The sequence below is a fragment of the Solanum lycopersicum genome, chromosome 1, assembly GCF_036512215.1.
Source record: "Solanum lycopersicum chromosome 1, SLM_r2.1".
NCBI classification, from domain to species: domain Eukaryota; kingdom Viridiplantae; phylum Streptophyta; class Magnoliopsida; order Solanales; family Solanaceae; genus Solanum; species Solanum lycopersicum.
In genome coordinates this window covers 75045707-75067246 of record NC_090800.1, presented here as the reverse complement: position 1 = coordinate 75067246, position 21540 = coordinate 75045707, and the positions used below count along the sequence as shown (strand labels likewise).

At 35.2% G+C, this 21540-nt stretch overlaps 4 protein-coding genes across 4 annotated transcripts; 1 reads left to right on the top strand and 3 right to left on the bottom strand.

The window, feature by feature from the left end:
* Positions 1-580: 580 nt before the first annotated feature.
* Positions 581-4691, bottom strand: AGPL3 (ADP-glucose pyrophosphorylase large subunit). Its single transcript, NM_001247048.3, is given in 15 exon segments — positions 581-885; positions 982-1042; positions 1139-1245; positions 1470-1574; positions 1659-1745; positions 1922-2002; positions 2199-2271; positions 2567-2679; positions 2766-2859; positions 2999-3054; positions 3152-3235; positions 3636-3728; positions 3814-3987; positions 4084-4197; positions 4445-4691. Coding segments are annotated over 15 exon segments (1548 nt in total). The 5' UTR covers positions 4649-4691; the 3' UTR covers positions 581-783.
* Positions 4692-7503: 2812 nt separating this feature from the next.
* On the top strand, positions 7504-11012 carry LOC101250442 (uncharacterized GPI-anchored protein At5g19250). Its single transcript, XM_004229371.5, has 2 exons — positions 7504-7819; positions 10310-11012. Exons 1-2 carry the CDS (start codon positions 7741-7743, stop codon positions 10813-10815), a joined length of 585 nt encoding a protein of 194 aa, XP_004229419.1. The 5' UTR covers positions 7504-7740; the 3' UTR covers positions 10816-11012.
* A 305-nt stretch (positions 11013-11317) lies between these two features.
* LOC101250154 (uncharacterized) lies at positions 11318-12654 on the bottom strand. The gene has a single exon (XM_004229370.5). It carries the CDS (start codon positions 12424-12426, stop codon positions 11566-11568), a length of 861 nt encoding a protein of 286 aa, XP_004229418.1. The 5' UTR covers positions 12427-12654; the 3' UTR covers positions 11318-11565.
* Positions 12655-13464: 810 nt separating this feature from the next.
* Positions 13465-21540, bottom strand: LOC101249855 (peroxisomal adenine nucleotide carrier 1). Its single transcript, XM_004229369.5, has 5 exons — positions 21132-21540; positions 15841-16072; positions 14791-14937; positions 14411-14571; positions 13465-14015 (listed from the first exon to the last, which is right to left on the bottom strand). Exons 1-5 carry the CDS (start codon positions 21272-21274, stop codon positions 13736-13738), a joined length of 963 nt encoding a protein of 320 aa, XP_004229417.1. The 5' UTR covers positions 21275-21540; the 3' UTR covers positions 13465-13735.

The following is a 21540-nucleotide window of genomic DNA, read 5'->3' as shown; positions in this document are numbered from 1 at the left end:
TCACCCCATCCCACCTCACCCCACATAGTGTTTTTCTAGATTACATATAAATGCATTTGGGACAATACTTGTTTGCTTGCAGAATTCTGAATAAGAAAATCATTTATTTTCCAATATAATTTTGCTAAGAATATTACATCAGACAGTATTTCAGTCCTTTGCTCTTTCAAGTTCTAACAGCTGTATAATTTTTCAATTTAAGGAAGACATTTTGCTGAACAAATTTGTAAAATGTCAACATTTTATAGTTCTCTTCAGGTGCTCTTACAAGAAAATTAGCCCTATGTTCCTTTATCTTTACTAAATTGTTAACTTACCACCTCAAATTCCCCAAAGAAGATCCAGTAGAGCAGTGTTGGTGAGGATGTAGTACACGTGAGAAAACAGAGGAAAGATTTGAATAATGCAGCAATCTAGTGCAAGGCTGTACAGGTTTTGATGCAGTAAATAGTGTTACCTGTAAGTTTAAACTTCCTATCCTTCTTTATTTCTGACTTGAAGAAAGTTGTTTCCAACTAATATAAAATATTACTGTGAAAACCATATTTTGTTAGTGTCATCAGCTAGTTTATTGAAAAAGTTCACCCTTGAACAGACATTTTATTCTTAGTTCAAAATTCATCAATGGGAGAAACAACCCTTCTTATCATCGGCCTTTAGTTCAATATTTACTTGCTGCATGTGGAAAAGTTGATAATCTGAAACTTTTACTTCTCATATTTCACAATTTTCTTGGTGCCAATTCTACTTGAAAGAGAAGACAAAAAGACATTGTCACACTTGTCATATCACAGTTCCATCTGGGATTGTTGAGTTCTTCAATATGACTGTGATGCCTGATCGTATGTAAAATCCTTCTGAGGATCTGTCTGCTTCTTGCACACCCTGCAAATTGATGTGTCAGAGGAAAATAAGGGACTCCCAGTAATAAAAAGATAAAATTTGATCTCTTGCTGTTTTTGGGAGTATGGGAGGTCATACCTCTGAGTTGGCAATAACAACATTTTTTCCAATTCTTGCATTCTTGTCAATGATGCACTCTCTGCATATTAGTTGAAATAACGTGAGAAATAAAATTAGAATCACATTCATTTTCTTGCTTGATAAACACTGAAGGAGAACAATCTTAGTGATTTACTTTATTCTGGTATTCTCTCCTATTCCTAAAGGCACTTTTCCTTCAGCTAGCTGTGAAGCAATCTCAGCATCAGTTTCATAGTAGTCAGCACCAAGCATCACTGTGTCCTATATGGATTTCAACCAAGTGTATGCTGAATTAGCAGCAATTACAAAATCAAGTAAACGTAGAAGTACTTAACATGTTTGTATGGTATGTTCTAATTGTTTCAATGTGAAACACGAATGTTCTTGTGTTGGATCTACGTGGAATCTAGTTGGAGAACCAATTTTTGGTTTTGTTGTGCAAAAGCATAATACTGAACTTTCAATAGCTGTTTTACTAGACTAACCTTCAAGTGAACATTGGTGCCTATACGGGATCGGATGCCAACAACACTGTGCTCCACGAAGCAATTGGTCAAGAAACTACCATGTGATACAATTGAATCAACAATCTGGCAACAAATAGATTTGGTTAGTAGAAGAAAAGTTAAAGATGTATCTGTTTAAGATTGAAGACGTGGGTCTGTGTCTTGAACCTTGCTATTATCAATCGCTGATGGAGGTAAGTTTCTCCTTGACGTGTATATTGGCTTTGTTGCATCATAGAAACTAAATCTTGGTGGCTGGAAGAAAAAGAAAAAAACATAGTTGGCCGTATGATTAGTACGAACCATCGTTTTAATATTGTCAAATAAGATTGACTGGTGTTCAATGGCCATATTCCATCTTACTCAGGTTGTTTGAAAAAATAAACCCTTTAAAGACTATAAAAATCATATAATAGCTCTCCGGTTCTTACATGTTCAGTGAGTGCAAGGTTTGCTTCAAAAAAGGATCTGATTGTACCAATATCTTCCCAGTAATCATTGAACAAGTAAGCCTGCAAAATCAAGCAAACAGGTTGAAGATAAGCTGCTTAGGGAACCATAACCGAAATAGTGAATTGACGTTAAAGACATGCCGGGGGGGGGGGGCTGGGGGGTGGGGTGGGGTGGAATAAGATAATAGAGGGGGAGAGGAATTGTGAACTGATAAGGTCCTGCATAAATGCATACCAGAAATTAAGTGGTACACACCTTGACACAGAATTCTTTGGTAGAGGCAGGTATGATCTCTGAACCGAAGTCATTTGCAGTTGGAAAACGCCATCTAAAAAGACAAAGAGTAGTCATTTCATGATCTTCTTTTACCTGACATCTTCAGCATGTCACTATAGATAAAGTATGAGGGAACTCGGGGTTAACATAAGATTTTATGCGGTCTCTTTCTGCTTTATAATAAGCACCACAATTTGCTTCTCTTGAGTGTAGCTACCCCTATTAAGCTGGATACATATAATTTGTTGACTTTTTTTGTCCTTTTTCCAGAGCTTCTCTCATTTGCATGTTGAAAGGACCATGACACTCTCTAAATAAGGGTACTATAGAAGAAACTCGTTACATACCTTAAAAGATTGAGGAGAATATCCTTCTTGAAGACGTAAACTCCCATTGAAGCAATGTAAGGTTTCTCTTTAGCCTCTTCTGGAGATAATCCCAGAACAGTTGTGTCTACTGCCTGAAGTACTTGTTGTCAAGTGATTGCAACAACTTTAAAATTTAAAGTAGATTAAGCTCTGAGACTGTCAAATTTTCAAGAATTACCATCGCCTTCAAATCATCTCCTTTTGGCTTTTCGCTGAAGGACATGACCCGCCCTGTGTCATCAATTTTCATCAAGCCAAAATCTGAAGCTCGACTATCATGAAAACATAGAAGTGATTCAATAGAAGAAATTATGTCTTGTTGTGATTTTCAAGCAGTCTTTGAGAAAGTATGCCATCGTTGAGAGGAAGAAATAGCCTATGTAGTATCTAGATTATCCCTCCTAATGCTACCTGTCATCTATTGGCAAGCTTGATATGGTAATGTCTGCACCACTTTGCCGATGACTCTGTCAAGGAGATGGAAATATCAATGAGGAGTTATAGGTAATTTCAGATATATGATATCAATCAAGGTAAGTACTTATAGCTTAGTCTAGTCTTCACCTGAACAAAGTGCAGGTAGTCCATTCTATACAAGTGATCTCCAGAGAGAATGAGCACATCTTCTATGTCCTTGCTTCTTGCATCCTTAAGTTATGGAAAATCAGTGTGAACATTGCATACCCAATGTTTACTAGAATTAGTTTCATGTTTGTGACTAACCCATAGAATGAGATAATTTTGGCTTGGCTATAGCTGAGTGTAGAAAAAGTATTGCTTATACAACTTAGCTAACTTGATCTTGCATTGGTAATTTGTTGAATATGAAAACTATTAGTGGACCTTTAGTTTACTTCTATGCCATCAAGTCATCAAGAATTATATTCAGGTCGACTATAATTGAAATCTCCAGTTATGATGTATGAACATATGCATTTCGATTTTTCTTCAGAAATATTGCAGTTCTGGAATATATTGATGTTTGCACTGTTATTAGGGTAAATTACTAAATTATGGATATTGCAATTCAATGTGATCATGTGTGTACCTCAAAAAGCCAGTGAAATTGCCTCACAGCATCTGCAGTACCTTGGAACCATCTTTTACCTAATTCACCTGGTGTTTGAGTTGCTGCTAAGACCTGTACTACAACTTATCAGCCATGGTGCTGCCAATAACATCAAAACCTGAAACTAAGTAAATGAGAATTGGTGTTGTATGTTTACCTCGACATAACCATCTCCGAATGTGACCCCATTGCCAAAGTTGTAAGCACGAGCAATATGCCTGTTAAGTGAGGCCGAGTTGAACTGAGTGAGAATGTATACTTTGTTGATGCCACTGTTAATACAGTTGCTCATTGGTACATCAATTAGCCTGTATGCTCCTCCTATTGGAACCTGAAGCAAATTGATAATGACTCATTGGTGAGATGCAGATAACTCTGCAAGCACTCGTAGTAATATTTTCTCTGATTATCTGAAAAGAAAACTTACAGCAGGCTTAGCACGACGTTTGGTGAGGGGGAAAAGACGAGTTCCCGCTCCCCCTCCTAGAATGATTGCTACTACTGTTCTTGCATCCTCCTTCTTTGCTTCAAGATCCTTCAACTGTCCACATTTGACAGTTAGTCAAAATGGCCATTTTAAGAGGTAAAGTTGGAGACTGATTCAAGATTTTTAAGTTACATTCCAATACTACATCATAATGATATGGCGTAATTAGTTAAGTGGCTCATTTGATCTAACTTGTTTTATGAAGAGAAGTGGCCCATATTTTTATTAAATACAGTAGTCACCAATGCTTCATTCAAAATTGTAAATGAAGCAAAGATATTTATATATATAGAAGACTCACCTTAGCCTCACCTGCAATATCAGTTGTAAGTGACATGCAGATATTAGGCTTCACTACATTACTCCTTAACTGAAATTTTGTATACTTGAGTTTCTTCCCCATCAATTCTCCATTGCAAAACTTCACTATCTTCAAGTTTGTCCCTGTCAGTGCTGCAGGGTTATTACGAAGTAGCGCGAATCTCCCGTCAGTAGCCACAGACATTTTTTTTTTCCTCTGAGAATCAAGAGTACTGAAATGGCTGTTTATATTTGTGTATTTTTTTTTTTTGATATATGAAGGTTGATGTGATGAAACTTGAGGACTAGGAAGTTGGAAACAACAAGGTATGTTTACAGGGGTTGGGGTAAAGGGGCATACTATTGGTTGGAGTGGCCGCGTTATCCAAATTTAATGGTATCCACCAATTCATTTGAACTTTCAAAAGAGAAAATCTACGTGATTTTTCTTCTTTTGTTTTTTCTTTTTGCAAATAATAACTTGTAAAGCATAAGAATATGCTTTTGGTTTCTGTATATCGAACTTAAGGCCTCTCTTCTGATTATTTAATTCCTTTTTTTTTTTTTTTTGGGATTCATATTTAGTGTTTCAAGTCCTATTTAGAATTGACTTCTTAATCCAAAACTGTTTCGACGCATTTTTAAACCTTAAAAAAACTGAATATTTTTGAAAAAATTGGTAAAATATTATAGGGTTAACCAAGGTATGGATGCAGAGATTCTTGTAAATGGATTTGAGATATTTACAAATTAAATCGAGAGAGTATTATTTATAGTTTGCTACTTTATTAGTCGAAAAAGTAATAAATAATAATTTTAGGTCAATTTTTAAAAATTGGACCAATGAGTATCAATTTCATTAGTTGATGCAAATTTTCTATAATAATTAGTTTCCTTAAAATTACAGTATAGGACATTTATCTTGTCGATTTATTTTATATAGCTAAAACATGGTAAAAAATGTGATCTTGACAAATTAGCTTATATATATTAATGACGTAAAGAATTTTTTATATGATTATAATTTTAGCCTAAAAGAACAGGAAATGCTTTTAAAAAATAAACTAAATGACAACTCAGGTTTAGGCCTCGAGGTGGTGCCGTACAGAATTATTGGATAAATTTGGAAATAAATTGAAGACTAGAAATGAAAAATATAACTCCTGGTCTTTGATAACACATATTTAAAAGGAGGAAATTTATTTATATCAAATCATGGAATATGTGTTCGAACATAAATAATAGAGTATCACTTAACCGTGATTAATTGATGTGAACTATTAAACTATTCAGTCATAGTAAATTAAAGCATATACGTATTTACCTAGGAAAAAATAGTTTGATTTGCGTAATGTATAATTCGTTTAAATATTTTTATCCAAACAAAGAATAGAGGTAACAAGACTATTAAAAATGATTTAGCGAATGTGGGTATGATAAAATTATTGATAAAGAACATTTTTTCCTATTGGGTTTTAGGTACCAAATTTGAATTAGTCGGGTTTCACACTAAACAAAAAAAAGTACTTAACTACGAATTAAAGTGAATTTACCCTTTTTCGGCTATACATTTTTACTATTTTAACATATAAAGAAAGAAAAATAAAATAAATGTTACAAGTTCTTTTTAAATTGAAATATCACCAAAACTTCCAAAGGTTTTATGTAGTACATAAAACCAAATATTGAGAAAAAGGCCTAAAATTGGAGTTAATTAGTTTGTATATCAACCTCATCCATTTACAAGAGTTAGAACCCAAAAATGTCTCTATACAAATTCTAAACAAAGGCAAATTTATGATACGAAGTATATGAATTTCTACTTAATTATTCATTAGATATTTAATAGATTTTTAAATATATATATACGACTAGAGCAAAAAGTAACTGAGTTAGGATAATCAGACTTCTAGATCTATCTGGTTATTCATATTATTTTCATTTTTTAAAATATAAAACTCAAACCAAAAAAGTTGAAATAAACCTGTGTTTGTTAGAGGTTCTGTTTGGCGATGAGTCATAGTCATAATCTGATAGCTTCATTTTGACGTTGATTCTACACCTAATATTTGTGAACCACCAAACAAACTCTAAAATTTCCTATTTTTTTAATTCTTTTTTCTACTTCTTCCTTCTTAAAATTTATAAAACCATGCTAAAATTTTATGGACTTAACGCAGGATAGTCTACTTAAATAAAATAATCGCAAGCTTGATGTATGCATATATTATTACTAAAATACAACCTAGAGCAACAAAATATTGTAGCTACTATCAGTCTATAATATATATATTAATAAAAAAATGTTATTTTCATCGATATTAGTAAATTATGCTAAAATATGATTATCACTAAAATTACCTTTTAAAATAAATATTTATAATTAAACTATTATTGTTAAAAATTATTTTTGGTACGAGGCTAAAAAAAATATGATTCTACTTTTTGGATTCTTGCACCGACTAAAAAATCATTTCAACATATATTCTGTACAATACAAAAGAAAAAATTAAGCAACAGTTTCCTTAAAAAAAATTTGAGAATCTATATTTCTTTTTTCATTATTTCCAGCCGTGGTATTAAATTAAGAAATTAATTTGGTGCTGAGGAAGTCATCTTCAATGAAAAATATTTTGGTTTTTGTGTGTGAAAAAAAATATTAAAAATGATTACCATATTAACTATTTTAAGGATACTTTGATTTAAATTCAGTACTCAAAATTGATAATAATATCTACGGTCAGTTGGAGCAGGTGATATAAATCTAAACAATCACAATGTTAAAATATGTTTAGGTGCTCTTCAATTAGATTTTCTATACTAATTAATTGTTTATTACTTCTAAAAATAACTATTACTAACGGTAAAATAGAAAAATATATTCAATTTATCTCTTAAATATTTTTTTCTATAAATAACAACGATTCCGAACTATCTACTTTGGTGAACATGAAGAAATTTTGATAAATATAAAATTTATGCTAAAGAAAATGAAATTCGACGTGATGCTGTGGTGGAATAGTCTCACTTTAAATAGAGGTCTTGATTCAAGTTTTATATAAGAATGAAAATAAATTTATTCGAGTTACACAATTTATTCGAGTTACGAGAACTAGTGAAAAATAAAAACATGTTTTAGAAAGAAAAGAGCAAGCATGATAACGACGTCGTATCATGTGGTGCGCCGCTTTCTAATTGTGTGTGCTGTAGACAAGTCCCTATATATGATTTTTCCTCTTTGGATTTTGTTATAAAATCAGAAAAGCTCAAAACTCAATCACAAGTAGAGGATCAACAATGGCGTTTCTTCCACGTTATCTTTTACTTTCTCTTCTTCTTCTCAATTCCCTTCTCTTCTCCTTTGTCAAATCTGACGGTACGTAATTTTTCACTCTTTTCACTATACTTTTAATTCTTCATTTTGCATCAAACCTGTTATTTTTTATCATCATTTCTAATTGCTAATTGGATTCTGCATACGAGGTGTTGAGCTTATTCAATTCACCTCTTTTGAAGATCTGGGTTTGTATTGTTGTTTGATAGCGATGACCCATTTCAAAATTTTTTATTTTTGAAGATTTGGGGTTGTTCAGTTCAAATTTATTCTTTATTATCTTGCTTGCTTACTGTGGTAGTAGTAATAGTAGTAGAGGAGTGTCTAGATCCTGATTGTGTGTTGAGTTTATGGTATTTCAAATTTACTGTTTATAGAAAGATTGAGCTTCTTTTGAGCAAGTGGAAAATTAAGTAATTGACGTTTATATATTATTAGATAGGGCTAGATCTGCTTCCCAAATACCTGATGATTTGATGAATTAGATAGATCTCTGAGGTTTATTAAATTACCTTACCTAAGAATCAAAATATTTTTACCTCAAGCTAAATGATCCATGGAAAAGTTAGCTGAGTGTCGGGGAATGCTTTCGTGCATCTAGACTAATTTCACGAGATATCTATCACCTCCCATTAACAACAAGTATTAGGTAACTGCTGAATGCGTTGAATGCCTTGTATTGGACCCTTAATTATCTGTCAATTCTATATGTTGGGCCCAAGCCTGTTAGGGCATAGCTTAGCACTATATATAGACGCTATGACAAACCCTATTCTGTAATTCTGTTCTTGCCTCTCCATAATAAAACTGCTCCCCCTCTTCCCGTGGACGTAACCAATTTATTGGTGAACCACGTAAATCTGTTGTCTTGTTTTTCGCGTTTATATTTTCTCGTATTATCTCGAATTCCGCACAACAGTAACTTTGTTCATCAAGGCTAAGGACTAGTATTTTTGACACCTCATGGTTGGTCAACCCATTTCATTGACCATTAGGCTACACCTTTGGGTGCTCGATGGATTTTGATCTTCAATGCAAGTGATTCTTCTCGATGAGGCTGCTCCATTATTTTGGAAGTGGCAGAACTTACGTTAGTAAAATGGGTGCCATTAAAGGAACAATATTCAAATAAGGGATGATATTTCATCTGTAGGTTCTTAATCTGTAGCGATAAACTGGCCTTATACATCACCAGTTACTTTTACATCTTTATCAACCCATATGTTGAGATCATGGTGGATCATTTCTACAAATCTTCTGCCATCAGAGAAATTCATGTGACCTGGTCTAGTTTTACTCAGCAATATCTCAAGCAAATCAATTATGAAAAACCTCTCTTGGACTGAGAGAGTGTGTTAATGTGTTGCTTTGAGAAATGGATGTTAATTGAAATGTGGAAAGAGGTTTCAGCAGAAATTTCGCTTCAGCTTCGAGTTGTTCTGTTTTTTCTCTTTTTGGGTTCTTTGTGGTCTAGTTACTGTTCATCTCTTCTATATGCTTTGTCATGCTTTATATTGTATTTTGCCATGGTCTCTTTGCATCAATCAGCTTTGATATGTTTTCCCTTGAGCTGAGTATCGAAAACAATCTCTCTACCTCCCTACCTCCCAAGGTAGGGGTAAGGTTTGCTTGCATACACTTATCCTTCCAGACCCCACTTGTGGGATTACTGTGGATATAATGTTGTTGTTCTTGGGTTATTTGTGGTGTGGATGGAGAGAGTATCATGTATACTAAGAGAAGAACTTGAACTGCATTCACCAAACCTTGTAACGTTTCATGAACATCAGTCATCACTGTCTGATTCACTTCCTAGACGAAAGCTAGCGTTTGACCATAATTTTCCATATATTTTTGGCAAATATTATTTGGGTGAAATTTCATCATGTGTTTGGCCCATAGTGAGAAACATATTTCACTTTTTTAGAAAAATATGATTTAATACTTATAAATTTGTATTACAAGTCAATTGGACATTCGTTGCAACAAATAACAAGTAGTCTCCATGACACTGGAGCAATGTGGTAGTTTGGTCTGAGTGCAACAAGCATCATACCATACATAATGAAGTAGACAAAACACATGACTTTGTTACTCTTTGTCGATTGTTCATCATTTTCATTAACAACCATATTATCACTTTCATATTCACACGTAAAAACTTGTGTAATACAACACAAACAACTATTTTAGGGGGTGTTTTTGTAGCAGATAAAAGTTTTGATTTAAAATTTCAATTTATAGAAGATATCAAATAATGATATTTGGCTCAAATACTAGAAAAAACTAGTATTTGAGAATTTGGGATATTTGCCAAAATTATTTGCTAAATAATTGCAAATTGTATGCACAGACATTATTTGACAATTTTTCCCCAAATATTACTTGGGAAATCTATGGCCAAACGGGTCCATTGTGAGTGCATTTTAGATGTATTTTCCACATAATATCCCCTTAAAAAGACTATTTTTAATCTTTTATATGGTTCAATATCTGCACTTGAGATTTCATATTTGTGTCACCTTGGTGCAGATGAGGAAGACAACCTTTTTAGAAGTATTAACAGCTACAGGACAACCCTAAATTTGACAACTCTGCGCGAGAATGACAAAGCAAAATGCCTTGCTGATGAAATTGCTGACCAATTTAAAGATCAACCCTGTACAAACACAACAGGCGCCAATACTGTACCTGGCACTGAACCTCAGTTCTCTGACTATCCTAATCTATTATCCAAGTGCAAATTGAATGTCACAACCACCAGAGATGCAGCGATAATGCCTGCTTGTGTTCCCAACCTTGTCCCAGACCTCGTTCTTTCCAACTATACAATGTCCCAGTATGCTACTTCTCTGAATGATACCAAGTTTACTGGTGTTGGAATTGGGTCTGACGACAACTGGATAGTCGTAATTTTGACCACAAACAACCTGGAGGGAAGCTTTACACCGGATAATAGTTCAGCAAACGTACTTTTTCAGCTTGGTCTAATCTCTCAGGCAGTCTTTCTCCTTATGGCATTTCTCCTCTTACTGTGAAAATGTTAAACCTTCACACTTTTTTTTATATATTTTTCACATCTTGAGTGTAGTTTCTGTTACCAGTACTTGATTTTGTTGTTAATTTTGTAATATTCTAATTGAAAGAGGGAGAATATCAGCTACTATCCCTACAGAAAATGTACCTTAAAAGACTACAAAACCTGTATTACAAACACATACCATTGTCTCTTTTATTTTCTGTATTGCACTACTCTGAAATATTTTGCAGCTTTCATTCTCCACATACAATGTCATTTCAGGCATCAAATCTGCTTGGCTTTTACAACTCACATTGCCAAAATCATTGACCTATGTCAATATATAAGAACAACTGGGACATAGATGACAGCACCAAATCCAGGACACTCGAACAATAAAGACATCAACCCTCAAAAACAGTCAAGAATAAGTAGAGAAAACAAGTAAAAGAGATAGGAAGATCAAGAACTATAGTTGAATGAACATGAAAAACCAAGCTGAAAAATTGCTTGAACCCTCATAAGCACAACCAATAATCTTGAATTGAAAAGAAGGAAGGAACGATCGATACTCTAGTTAGATTAACATTCAAACATGAGATTCACAATTCAATTGGAGGGGTTCGCGATAACCCCTAACTCACAAAGTCTTCATCTTTCACTATCCTAAAACACGCGAAAAAGAAAGACCTAATACATGAGTTCAAAGCTCCCAACACAAGTCCTAAAGTACACTCTACACTACAGGCTTCTTGATCAACTGGAATTATCAATCATGATGATTTTGACGACTCCTCTGAGGATTCATCTCTCTCCGGTAAGCTTTAAAGAGATCAATTCCTAAGAAAGTATTAAGCAAATTCATCCCAGCCATACCGAAAAGGGCAAGAGGGAGCTCCACACCACCCTTATCAAACTTCGAGGCATCTCTTATCAGCTTAACAGTAATGAGAATATGAGATACAACTCTTGCTAGAACAAAAGTTGTCCAGTTGAGAACCCATTCTACTTTTACAAAAATGCTGCCATTGCAATCACGAAAACCCGCCATTCTCCGCAGTTTACGCAGATGCAGAAACACAGAATGCAGCTCACAAATGAGAGTAAGAATGAGGTAATTGATTGCGACATTTCGATACAAGGCAAGTGTGAAGCAGATAAGGAGTAAGAAATGATGCAATAGAATCGAAGGAATCCATCCGCTGTACAATCTATGTAAGAGCATATCCAATTGATCGTAAGCAAAATAACCACACGAAAAGCATAAAGCTGTAAATGCCCATGGCCATGTATGTTCAACAAGCTGCGAATGTTCAAACATCTGATTTACATTTACCCCATTTGAAATCATCGACTGATTGACCAAAATGAAGAGCACTGAAGCAGATGTAGTGGATGAATGGAGAAGAGATACACAGGTGTTGACGAAGAGGCGATCGTGATTTCGCAGCAATTTGGGGATGACCCAATTGGCCGATTGGTAGAAAATGAAACCCAGAACGATTGGGAACAGTTTGGTGCGCTTGTTAATTAGTATTTCCCACAAAACTGAGAAAACCCAGATGAGCAGTGTGGCCGTGAAAAATGCCCCAGTTTTGGTTTCTTGGTTAAACCCACTTCCCATCGCCATGGATTCTGTCGAATTTGATGCTTAATTTGTCTCAATCTTCCGTTTTGGTTCTTCTTAATAATCTTATCCTCTCAGAAAAGCAAGAAACAGAGGCGTGGAGAGATCAGTATCATCAATTCATATTCTTCTTTCCGTTGGGATTTACACTTTGTTTAGATAGTTGTCACGTATTGTATTGTATTATTTTGATAAATACAGAGTGGAGATATATACAACCGGTAGAGTCGGAGCTAGTATTTTTTAGTTAGGGAGATATATACAATCGGTAGAGTCGGAGCTAGTATTTTTTTGTTAGGGAGATTCAAAATCGGAGGAAGTAAAAACACGAACTAAGAGAAGGAGGTTGATATCTACTGTATAAACATTAAAAAAAATTAACCACATGTACAATACAAAGCGTATAAAATTTTGCCGAGACCACAAGCTAGCTCTGACCCTTGTGTAGGGTCAAAACAAAATGAGAAAAAGAAAAAGGTAATATGATCATATCAAATCAGTCATTACATAACTTTAGATTGCTACGTAAGGATAAAATTAAAATAAACATTGTATTCAAACAAACAACGTGGTGTATTTCAATTGGTAACAACCTTCCAAAACAAGCTAGGCTCCGAAGAGGGCTTTTGGAACCTATACTGTAAAATGCAATTGGGTCTAGGAAGGTTTTGCATTGTGTCAATTGGGCAATAGTTTAGAGTGACAAGGTTTCATATTTATCAGTCTGTTTATGTCCTTTTCTCTTGTTATTCTTGCTTTAGTATTAAAGTTTGTATTTTAATTTACTTGCTAGAATTGCTTAATAGAAAGAATTAACAAAGAAAATTATCAGACAAGTAAAAGAGAAAGAGAGATTTGCAATGCAGGGGCTGTAGGAATCCATATAATTTTTACATGACAAAACGTCAAAGCTTAATATCACAAGCTGACCAAATTGGAGGGGGAAAAGAAATGCTTGAATATAAAATAGATCTAAAGTTGAAACTGAACCACTTCTGGAGAATGTAATGTTCTACTGAACGAAGACCAAATGCAGACAAGTAGAAATATGACCAAATCTTTACATTAATAGTGATATGTAGAGGTAGAACTTGAAAGAAGACGAACTACAAATCGTGATTGTTGTATACAGGAAGAAGACATAAAAAGATAATCTGAAACATACCATTTCAACAGACAAACTGAAAGAGAATTGCGCTATCAGATGAAACAATTAATTTGTGTGCAAGGTGGTTCCACGTCTCGAACAAGGACCTACGAGCTAATTGCATAGTTACATTTGAATCATGCAGCAGCTCTTATAAGAGAATTTTCAAGAGCTCTTTAGTCTGGTCCTCGTTAGGAACAGATATCTCCTTACTGCTAATAGCAGAACCCATGTGGTTTTTGAGATCTTCTCTTTAATCATCAACAGCAGTGCGGAGCTTAGAACTGTCTTCAGGATCTGAGGCTGTAACCCTTTAAAGAATCCCATGAGCCCTTCCTTTTTCCATATGGCATGAAGTGATCCAGAGATTGTTTTTCGGGCTTTTAACTCCGCTTCATCCTCTGCATCTCCTTCTGATTCAGCAGCTTGTATCATGACTTTACACCTATACACAGTGCATATGAGTAAATACAGCTACGTTGACGCCAAAAAAAAAGGAGCCATCAACGCACTAGATATACAGTAGGAGTTAAGATGTCAAATGTAACCAACAAGGGTTATGGTAGAGTGGTAAGTACTCCTTCATCCTAACTAGAGGTCTCGGGTTTGAATCCCACCATGTACGGAATCGCCTTTGTTAGGGAGCGCTTTACCCCCAATATGGGACTTCCCGGCTAAATCTTGGTGATTCTGGCACTGGTATTCTCTAATGTTTGAGCAAATAGTGTCTGACCAAGTATATAACAATAGAAAAGGAGCAGATGTTCAAGTACCATTTTACATGTTTGACACAATTGGCATAGACTCACGCTTGAGTATGAAATGCTCAACTGAATATACCTTATTAACGGGTAAGTGATGCAGGTGGCAAAACATTTTGAGACTGCCCCCAAAACAAAAGCAGAAAAAACAGAAAGAGATTCTGGACTTGATTCCACCTCTCTATTGCCTTTCATCTTCCCCTTCAGCATTCTTTGTTTAAATTGATCAAAGGCCGTGTACTGCACAATACCACATTGCAACAGAAAATTATTCCTTGATGTCCCTGAACATAATTTGGTGATATCATATTGCAATGTGTCGAGACATAATGCGAAATTTGGAAGGTAAAGCATTAGTATGCAAGTGGGTATCAGGTGAGTACTTTAAGCATCACAAACATACGACATTGAAAGAAATGGTGGAACACTCCCACATTAGAAAATAAAGCATGTAAATACCTGAATAGCTGGATTTGAAGTGAGAATGATGGATATTCCTAGACCATCAAATGCTTCACTCCAAGTGCTCTCCGAGAGGGTTTTCCAGAATCCCTTCGATTTACCAAATTCACTAGTTTGCATTCTTGAAGCTGCTGTATCTAGAGGCTGCAATATCAGAGTAAAACTTCAGATCAATAGAAGAACAGATATAAAAGAAACCTTATAAGAAACAGAAGTACACAAGCTGGTGCAAACAATTCCCAGAAGATGCAACCAGAACAAAAGTAAAGACCACTGCCAGAAGACACCTCCACATCCACTGTCAGAGATCCTTATTCTACACATTGGTGGTACAGATAGTTTCACTCTAAAAGAGACATGCAACTTTCTTGTTCTATTTAATCTTTAAAAGCATTAAGCACATATATGAACTGGGAAATAACAGCTTTTTGGAACTCGTTTTTTGATAAGTTCCAATAAATATAATAAAAGAATGACTCTCTCTGATCTCCACCTCTGTGCAACAAGGCCATCCAGCTTACAGATGTAGACAACTCAAAGTGAAAGACAACGAAAAGTATGCTGTCTTTAATCAAATAGATTGATTATGCAGCTACCAAAGAAATCCAAGTTTTTTTTGTTTGATTAGTAAAGAAATCAAGGTTTTCCTACAAACGCAAGAACTGTATGAGGTCTCAATGATTTAAGAAAACGAACAGAAAATACTCCATGAAAAAAGAACCACATGTATGAGTTCATGGGTCAGTATATATCACCAAATTTTGAGTTCTAATAATCACCAGAAGCATATAACCTACTTTAGCATTAATCCGGTTTCCAGAGGCACATCCTTTAAAGGGACAAAGATAAGAGTGCGCACTTCACATGGGAAATCACCTTTCCTTTTGCCGTTTCAACTAGGCCTGGAAGCAGGCCATCATAGCTTTAAAGCACAGCAATTTAAATCTACAAAACTTCATAATTGTCTAATTGCAGGCAACCTTCTTTTCAATATTTGAGAAAATAAAATTAATTTTAGTCCAAGAATAACTGCCAAGTATGATTCACCTGGGTTATTATGACTGTAAATGCCCCCGCTGCAACAGCAATTACTAAGTTAGCTCTTGTTCCAATGGATTTAAATCCACTCTTCTTCAAGTATAGTTTCTTGAAAAAATCATATCCATAGAAGTAAATAAAAGACGAAACAAAAGACTGCACATTCTTTGTCCCAAGACCCTGACAGAGTGAAGGAATTTGCCGAGAAGAAATGGCCTCCAGTAAGACATCAAGAGTATTCCTGCATTTCAAAAGAAGTTGATGCAATCACATCACTGGTCATACTTGGGTACAAAATCCAGTAGAGATATTTAAATAAACTGCTAAACATGGCAAAAGTCGATATTATGTAAAATTGTAAATATAGAAAAATTCCCAAATTCCTGTAATTAAGTAATAAAGGCATACTTCATCATGGTAGGCTGCCTACGTCACAAACTCTTGGGGTGAGGCCCTTTCCTGAAGGCCTGAACCTTGCGTGAGCGCGGGATGCTTTGTGCATGGGGTTCACCCTTTTCCCTTTCTTATTTTGTATTCCTTGTAAAGGTAACTTACCCAGTAGCTTGAGGGAATAATTAGGCAAACTAATTCCCAATTTTCTTCTTATTCTTTCTCTTATTTCATATGGTATCAGAGGCATGCTCATCTCAATTATTTATTTATCTGATGTTGGACCCCATATTATATTATTCACGCTCCAGTTCGCAGTCCCAGGCATGCAGAGTGTTAGTAGTCCCACATTGTTTGTGGCATGGGCAATTGGACTCTTTCTATAATTTTGGGAAATCCTCACCTCATGAGTTAGGTGAGTTAGTTTTATGGTTGAGTTAGGCTCAAGGTCAATTTCTTAGGCATTGAGGTGGTATAGTCTAGCAAAGGCATTGCCATTTCACAGAGGAAATATGCCTTAGACATTTGGAAGACACGGGTATAATGAGTTACAAACCTATGGACACTCTCATAGACTCAAACATTAAACTCGTTCCAGGACTTGTTGGCAAACTCAACTATATTACGATCACACAACCTGACAATTTATTTGATGTTAGAATGTAATGATTCACATCCTAAGATCTGTGAAAGGCTCTCTAGGACAAGATTCATGGTATGAAGACAACGAATATGCAATATTGTTGGATACTGTGATGCAGATTGAACAGGATCATCCTTTGATAGACAGTCACTTCAGGTTATTGTATTTTATTTGGAGGCAATCCAATATCTCAAAAAAAGTAAGCAAGCAGGACGTGATGGCCAGGTGAAATGCAGAGGCAGAATATTGGGCTGTGACATTGGCAACTTGTGAGCTTATGTGTCTAAGACAACTTATTCAAAAGTTAAAGATTGGAGGCACTGAACCTATGAAACTGATTTGTGATAATCAAGATGTACTACATATCACTTCAAACCTAGTGTTTTATGACGGAATGAAGCACATTGAAATAGATTGTCACTTGATCCGACAGAAGATTGAGTCTGGTTGCGTTTTTACGAGTTCCGTCAACTCAAAGTACCAGCTAGCAGATGTTCTCATAAAACCACTTCGAGGATCCAGAGTTGACTATATTTGTAACAAGCTAGGAGCATGCAATATGTACTATCCAACTTGAGGGGGACTGTTGAATATGAAAAATTCGTTATTTTCTTATTTTCTATTCCTCGTAAAGGTTATTTAAACTCATGGCTTGAGGGAATAATTAAGCAACTAATTCCAAATGTTCTTCTTTCTCCTCCTCTTATTTCACATAAACCATGAACAAACGAGAACATGGTTTTTGAGCAAAAGTAACATCATGCAATGAAAAAGCACTGACAATCAGAACATAATGAGGTTTAAAAGCAAAGAGAAATTAGTGCTACCAGATATGTCTGTATGGATGCATATATCCATGTATAGCAAGTAAAAAGAGGGAGAAATTGGTCAGATGATGAATTCAGTGTAGATGCTATAAATATTGTAGCTTTCTATGCATATTTTTGGTAAAAGTTCGAGTTATAAACCTCATTCTTTTACGTGTCAGGACCTACAGTAGTGCAAACCAGTTATTAGCAATCAGCATCCAACATAATTAGCTTTGAAACATAAAGAACAAATAGTGAGATATATACAAGTAAAGGATTCAATAGCTAGAGGAGATAAATTTATCTTCCGTGATAATAATTTCAGATAATAAAGATCTTATTAACCTTAATCCTTACTTAAAATCCTCCTATGAGAAACTTTTGCAGTAATTGAAGTTTATAGAGACACTTCCGATATACAAGTACTTGCAAACCAAAAAACTGGATATAAGATGTAACACAAAAGGAGTAGTAAAGGAACTTTACCCTTGGGCCTTGGCTATGTAGCAATTAAGTATTGATTGCAAAATCATAATTCGAAGCACATGCTAATAAGGGCCACACTCCAATATTTTCATCTATAAGCACTCACAACATGTTGTAGCCTACCAAAGAACATATCTGGATCATCTATGGCTCCCTAGTTCTCCTAGCTAAGCCATTTCTCAACTATGCTACTCGGTACATGTGGTCAGTTATTGTGGCATACACCATAAAAAGAGTGTATCATTTTTCCACTATCAACGTCCAACGAAGAGTAACTTTAACAACCATTTCTTTGATCAGACCGCTCTACTTGTACATAAAAACATGCCTCTTGTGTACAGATGGCACGTGTGACACCTAATAATAGAAATGAGCCACATTTTCTTTCAGCTCTTACCCCAATTAACCACGAGATGTATCAAAAGCACAAATGGTATTCGGAGATCTTGATGTATGAAGGTGTACACAATTAAACACCACATGCTTTCTTATGTGGGAGGACCCTTTTGGAATTGTTATTTGACCCAAAATTTTCACTAAAAAGGTTCAGAAAAAGGTGGTGAAATTGTGCTAACGAGATTGGAACGCGGAGTCTCGTACTAATCTTGAACCTCCTTAACTACTACTATAGAGACAATCCTCAAGAAAATACAATAACATAAATAGGGTTTCAATGGTCTGTTGTTGATGATAATAACTCCTTAAACTGAATCATGTGGCAATGACATATTTTTTATTTTTTTTCAGACATATACTAAGGAAATTAAGGAGATTTTTTCTACTCTAGCCTTTTCAATGCACAATCATGCCGACCACCAAATAAGAATTCTTGATTTGAGTTTTTTAAGCTTTTTCCATGTTAGGTACTTTAATAGTCAATAACCAAACCCAAAAATATTTTGCTAACTTGATCTTCTTTAGTTTGAACTTTTAATTTCCTCAAATATAAAAAGTTACATTTCAAACCAATAAATGACTCTTAAAATGTGCATCGTTGGCATATTTACTGCTTGAAAAGCACAATTACATTTCATTAATTTTCAACTCAGAAATTTGACCATTACATATTTATATTAGTTACGGGTGAAATGGAGACAATTTCCTTCCAACAATCAACTTCCATTTATTTAAAATGGGACTTCCAAAATGTATACAAGATAAATATATACTCATTTTGCAATTTTAGATAGTCACAGATAGTCATGATCACCCATCTTTATGAATGATTTCCTCTAAACATTCTTGATGCAATTACTGTATACATTTGATTTAAAGGCTCTGGCAACGCTTGAGATTAGTTTTCCTCTATTATCTCTTCACTTCTGTCAACCTCCCCCTCCCAAAAAAACACCGGTTAGCTAGGACATCACGGAATTCCATTGGCAGCTTATCCTTAAGCAGCCAAAGAAGCACTCATTCCAAGTCCAACCTCCTTCCTGATTTGGGGAGCTGATGATGCAATTCCGAGAAAGATTGCATGTTGTCAGTCTATCTGACGGCAAAATGGATATGAAAAAGAAGTTTATAACTTAATAGCCTTGAACCTAATGCTTTTTTATCATCTAATGGCCTTGAACCTAACATTGGAGCCTGGGTCATAAGCTCTAGCCAGCTACCTCATTCTTCACTTCTAGACGGGCTTTCATGCTATTTACGTCCTCAAAGGACTTAATCAATAACATTCTCCTTTGGCTTTTCAGTTACAATCTCATGTAATATCACCCCTTTGTTTCTCCTCTTACTACTGAGGCTCAATATTTCAGAACTAACTCGCAGAGAGATCAAAAGTCTTGAAAGTCCTCAACAAGGAGCTGCACTTCGGGTGTCAAAAGGTTGACAGGTAATATAAAAGCTAAGGGAAATGTGGATTCAGATCAAACATCTGCATCAGATTCGAAGAAACCTTGTTATCAGAATTCATTGGGAACAAAAGCCTTCTCTTAATTATATCTCTCTAACAGTAACAACGCCATCCAGAAGTACTTTATCTGACAGAGTTGTAACCTAGTAAATTTAATGGGTGCAGACCTCAGGAAAAAAAAACACCAGCTGATTTCTTCCTATCTGTCTCGACCTTAGCAGACGAAGTTACCAGGCGAAAAAAACCACTTGGTGAATAATTGAGATGCATTCAAGGTGGCTCAGACACTACCATGCCTTTTACATGAAAGCAAACATTGGAATAGATAAAAGAGTGAACAAGAATGATGGCTTTGCCACAGAATTTGCTCTTGAGGTGATGGAGTATGTTCCACATCCTAAATTGATGTCACTCTACTTGAACCTTGAGAACAAGTAGCTATTTCAGTGGGGAAAACAGCTTGATCGACACCTCTAGCATGAAAAAGCCATGACGGTCACATATTCATTATCACATACATTGATAAGACAATATCTACATTACAAATCCTTGAATGAAGCCCCATGAACAAATCAAACAATCGATGAACTGCACTCAATTCCAAACTAACTGGGTTCCGCTATATCAAACTGTCAAATCACCCTATTCCAACTCATTTCTTTCCAACACTAAATGCATATGACTTAATGTAAATATTACAACATCTCAGGTTTCAAGTTTCACTAAATGAGGAGGGTGTATAGGCTGTAGGGGCAAGTTTATAGCCTAAAAATGGGGCATGCAAACCTGTGGTCTCTCCATAAAACTAGGTATTTCATGTATATATTTTATAAAATTGGTATAATATTATCTGCTTGCACTCATGCTACAAGAAGTCTATACGGTGAACTTGGTTGAATGTTGAGTTATTTAACTAGAGGACCGGCGATCATTTCCCACTTATCACGAAAACCCATAAATCATAATTATCAAAAATGCTCATATAACAAACAATCATAAGAAAAACTGAGAGAAAAAGCATTTTTGAAAAAATAAAAGCAGACACACAGAGAAAGTTAAAAAGATACTGATAGATATGACCAGATAAAGAAATATCTAAAAAGGTAAACACCTGTATTTGGCCAGACCATGAGCTCGAAGTTCAGCTTGATACTTGGTCTTGCAAGTATCCAAAGGATACAATATAGTGGTGCTTAGCAAAGATCCTATGGCCCCAGAAGTTGCCTCAGCCAAAGACTCCATATTCAAAGCCATAATCGAAGAACAAGTGAATTTGACCGGAGAGAAATGAACCCCAATCGCAGATAACTCAATTTTACCAAAAATCAAAATTGGAGTTCAAGTAGTAGCGCATAGGGAATCGGAAACGTGAGGGAATGGGCTTGTCATGCTGTAGTGACAAGCGACTGCTTTTGTGTGTCCATTTCTCAAGGTGTCAAATCTATAGGGCTTTTCCACTGGTCTTGACTTGGGTCACTTCTACTCATTTTGATTTTTAGGTTTAAGTATAATTATAGTTT